Source organism: Colletes latitarsis, chromosome 12 (assembly GCF_051014445.1).
Source record: "Colletes latitarsis isolate SP2378_abdomen chromosome 12, iyColLati1, whole genome shotgun sequence".
NCBI lineage: Eukaryota > Metazoa > Arthropoda > Insecta > Hymenoptera > Colletidae > Colletes > Colletes latitarsis.
Window position 1 is genome coordinate 4,845,279 of NC_135145.1, and position 3,366 is coordinate 4,848,644.

The following is a 3,366-nucleotide window of genomic DNA, read 5'->3' on the forward strand; positions in this document are numbered from 1 at the left end:
CGGGATTTATCAACTATATCCATTTACGCCTCAATTTATTGTTTCTGTTAATCCGGTGAAGTTTTGTGCTTTATAAAGTTACAACTTGTTAAGAGTTCATTCTTCATTCTCCAAACCTCGCCGTCCAGTCCTTAAGAAAAACGGGCGAATCAGCTCTCATTCCAAACAGAACATTTTGGTCCTTCGAGCCGGATAAGAGTCAAGGAAGAAGCCGATCTAAAACGAAAATGACCTCAATTGAAAAATTGCTACATAAGCTGTCGCAAGGGATGAGTTCGATCGAACGCGCTCTTACCAATTTAAAAAAACTGGGTCAGGCAAAAATGACGGTCGCCGTTACGCAAAACCGCATGGCGATGACCGAGCAAACCTTCGCACAATGCCAGGATTTGGACGCAAAAATCTCAGCCACGGCCGACCATAAAATAAAGGCCACCTACACCTACTTCGTGGAAGACCCATTGGCCACATGCGAAGAGAAATATCAGGAGGCATTGGACTTCTTGGCGGAAGTCCTCATGGGGGTGTCTCCTCCACCGGATCCAGCAGCAGCCAACGGTTAGAATTTGAACGTTGCTCCGCAACATCCGACGGCCCATCTACCCAGGATTAACCTTCCCACGTTCGAGGGCGCATTTGAACATTGGGAAAGTTTTCGTGACCGCTTCACCCACATGGTCATCGACAACCAGTCCTTGTCCAACGTGGAACGCCTCCATTTCTTGCACGCGTCGTTGAAGGGCGAAGCGAGCCTCGCGGTGAGTCACCTACCGGTCGCAAACCATAATTTTGAAGTCGCGTGGAAAAGAATAACGTCTCGTTACGAAAACAAACACCGACTTATATCCACCCATTTGAATGTGTTGTTTACATTACCGACCGTTGTGTCCGAGACTCAATTTGAACTGCGGGCGTTGCGTGACAAACTTAATATGTCGATCGAAATGCTACGAAACTTTGACAGGCCAGTCGACCATTGCAGCGACATTTTCGTTTTTCTCGGTACACAAAAGCTAGATCGCGCGACGCGGAAGGCGTGGGAGTTTAATCTGGGTGACAGGACCGTGTTTCGCACGTACCGCGAATTCGACGCGTTTTTAGAAAAAAGAATTCGCGTATTAGAAGCGATGCCGGTCACTAAACGCGACAAACCGAGCGAACCAGAGAAACCAAAATCGATTTTGCCGAAAACCTTCCACGCGCATTCAACCGCTACTAGCAAAATTTCGTGCGCATTGTGTAAACAAAATCATCCCATTTATCAATGTTCCGAGTTTTTGGGAAAATCCCCTTCCAAGCGCTATCAATTAATCAAGCAGCAAAACCGGTGCGTCAATTGCATTTCCGTCGGCCATTCCACTACATTGTGTAAGAATCCGCACTGTTGTAAGGAGTACCATCAAAGGCATCACACGTTGTTGCATTTCCCGGTAAACAAAAATTCCTCGGTCACAGCGTCAAGGGCTGGTTCTTCGATATCTAACGACCAAATCGAAATTAGTTCAAATTTAGCGTCGAATTTACCGTTGAAGATAACTGTTCTCCTTTCAACAGCGCGGGTTCAGGTGCATTCTCCTCAAGGCAGGTGCGTTACTGCAAGAGCCCTTCTCGACCAAGGGTCAGCAGCGACCCTCAATACCGAAAATTTAGCGCAACTGCTGCGCTTAAAACGAACATCGCACTACACGCGAATTAGTGGAATTGGCGAGAAACACTCTTTCGCACATCAAGTAGCGTCTATATCAATTACACCTGCGGACCAGAACGAGCCTGCATATTCGACGACCGCGATTATAATGCAAACATTGACCAGGTATGTCCAATCTCGCCAGAAACAAAACGTTACATGGCCTTACCTTGCAGGGCTAAATCTGGCGGACAAGGATCCTATGAGCTCCGACCCTATTGACATTATTATTGGAGCGGATTTATACGGGCAGCTATTACTCCAAGGCGTCATTCGAGGCTCAGGGTGTGTCCCGACCGCGCAAAGCACGGCCTTGGGCTGGATCCTGTCCGGTCCCATCCAAACTCCTGGTTCCGATGACGTCCACATCCACCATTTGTCCGTCCTCGAACACCTTGACCACATTCTGCGCCGCTTCTGGGAAGTCGAGGAGCTCCCAACTCCCGCGATTTTGACACCTGACGAACAAAATTGCGAACGTCATTTCGCTGAAACAAATTCGCGAACCTCAGAAGGCCCTTACATTGTCCGATTACCGTTTTGAGACGACCAACCGATTCACGTCGGAGATTTCAGGTCGAGAGCGCTTAGCAGTTTGCGATCTCAAGAGAATCTCCTAAAACGAGACCCCAATTCCCAACGCGAATATCAGGAATTTCTTTTGGAATACCAGTTTCTTGGGCATATGCGAAAGGTGGATCCACCGTCGCCCATAGCACCTCCAAATGCTTATTACATTCCGCACCATCCTGTTATTCGCCAAACTAGTCAAACGACGCGTCTTTGCGTTGTTTTCAACGCTTCCAGTCGCACTTCAAATGGCAAATCCCTTAATCAACATTTGCACAGTGGGCCAAAACTCCAACAGGACCTGATCGCAATCCTGATTCGCTGTCGTCAATTCCAATATGTCTACGCGGCCGACATCGAAAGAATGTATCGGCAGATCCTCGTTCACCCTCACGAGATCGACTTTCAGCGCATCCTTTGGCGCGAGTTTCCTTCTGCTCCGATTGACGAATACCAGCTGCTCACGGTAACATATGGTACAACTCCAGCGCCATATCTCGCTCTCAGAGTGTTGAGACAATTAATCGAGGACGAAGGTTTCTCCTACCCGGACGCAGTGCAAGTTTTAAGCTACCAAGCGTACGTTGACGACTTCCTCTTTGGAAGTGACGACCTCACGTCACTGCGCCTGATCCGCAACCAGACGATCCTATTGGTTCAAGCAGCTGGCTAGTATTTCAGAAGTAAGTTAAGATGATAACGGGAATGTAGTAAGAAAGCAGTTAGGTCTGGGTTAGGTTAGGCTAGGCTAGTAAGCAAGCAGCTGGCTAGTAAGACAGCAGCTGGCCAGTAAGACAGCAGTTAGATAGTAAGCAAGCGGTAAACTAGTAAGCAACGAGTACGCTAGTAAGCAAGCAGTAAGATGGAATGAATGCAATTAGCTTGTCAGCAAGCTGTAAGTTAGTATGCAAGCAGTGAGCTAGTAACAATGCAATATGCTAATAAGCAAGCATTAAGCTAGAAAGCAAGCAGCAAGCTAGATAAGCAAGGAATAGGCTAGCAAGCAAGCAGTAATCTTGACCGCAAGCAATGAGCTAGTAAGCAAGCGAGAAGCTAGTAAGGAAGCAGTATGCTAGAAAGCAAGCGGCGGGCTAGTAAGTAAGCAGTAA

The 3,366-nt window shown here is 47.7% G+C and overlaps 1 protein-coding gene across 1 annotated transcript; it reads left to right on the forward strand.

The window, feature by feature from the left end:
* Positions 1-2,372: 2,372 nt before the first annotated feature.
* Positions 2,373-2,930, forward strand: LOC143349092 (uncharacterized). The gene has a single exon (XM_076780029.1). It carries the CDS (start codon positions 2,373-2,375, stop codon positions 2,928-2,930), a length of 558 nt encoding a protein of 185 aa, XP_076636144.1.
* Positions 2,931-3,366: the final 436 nt, after the last annotated feature.

Bases quoted from the DNA above. Each gene is read 5' to 3' on its own strand.
- LOC143349092 (XM_076780029.1), top strand. From the start codon at position 2,373: ATGCGAAAGGTGGATCCACCGTCGCCCATAGCACCTCCAAATGCTTAT.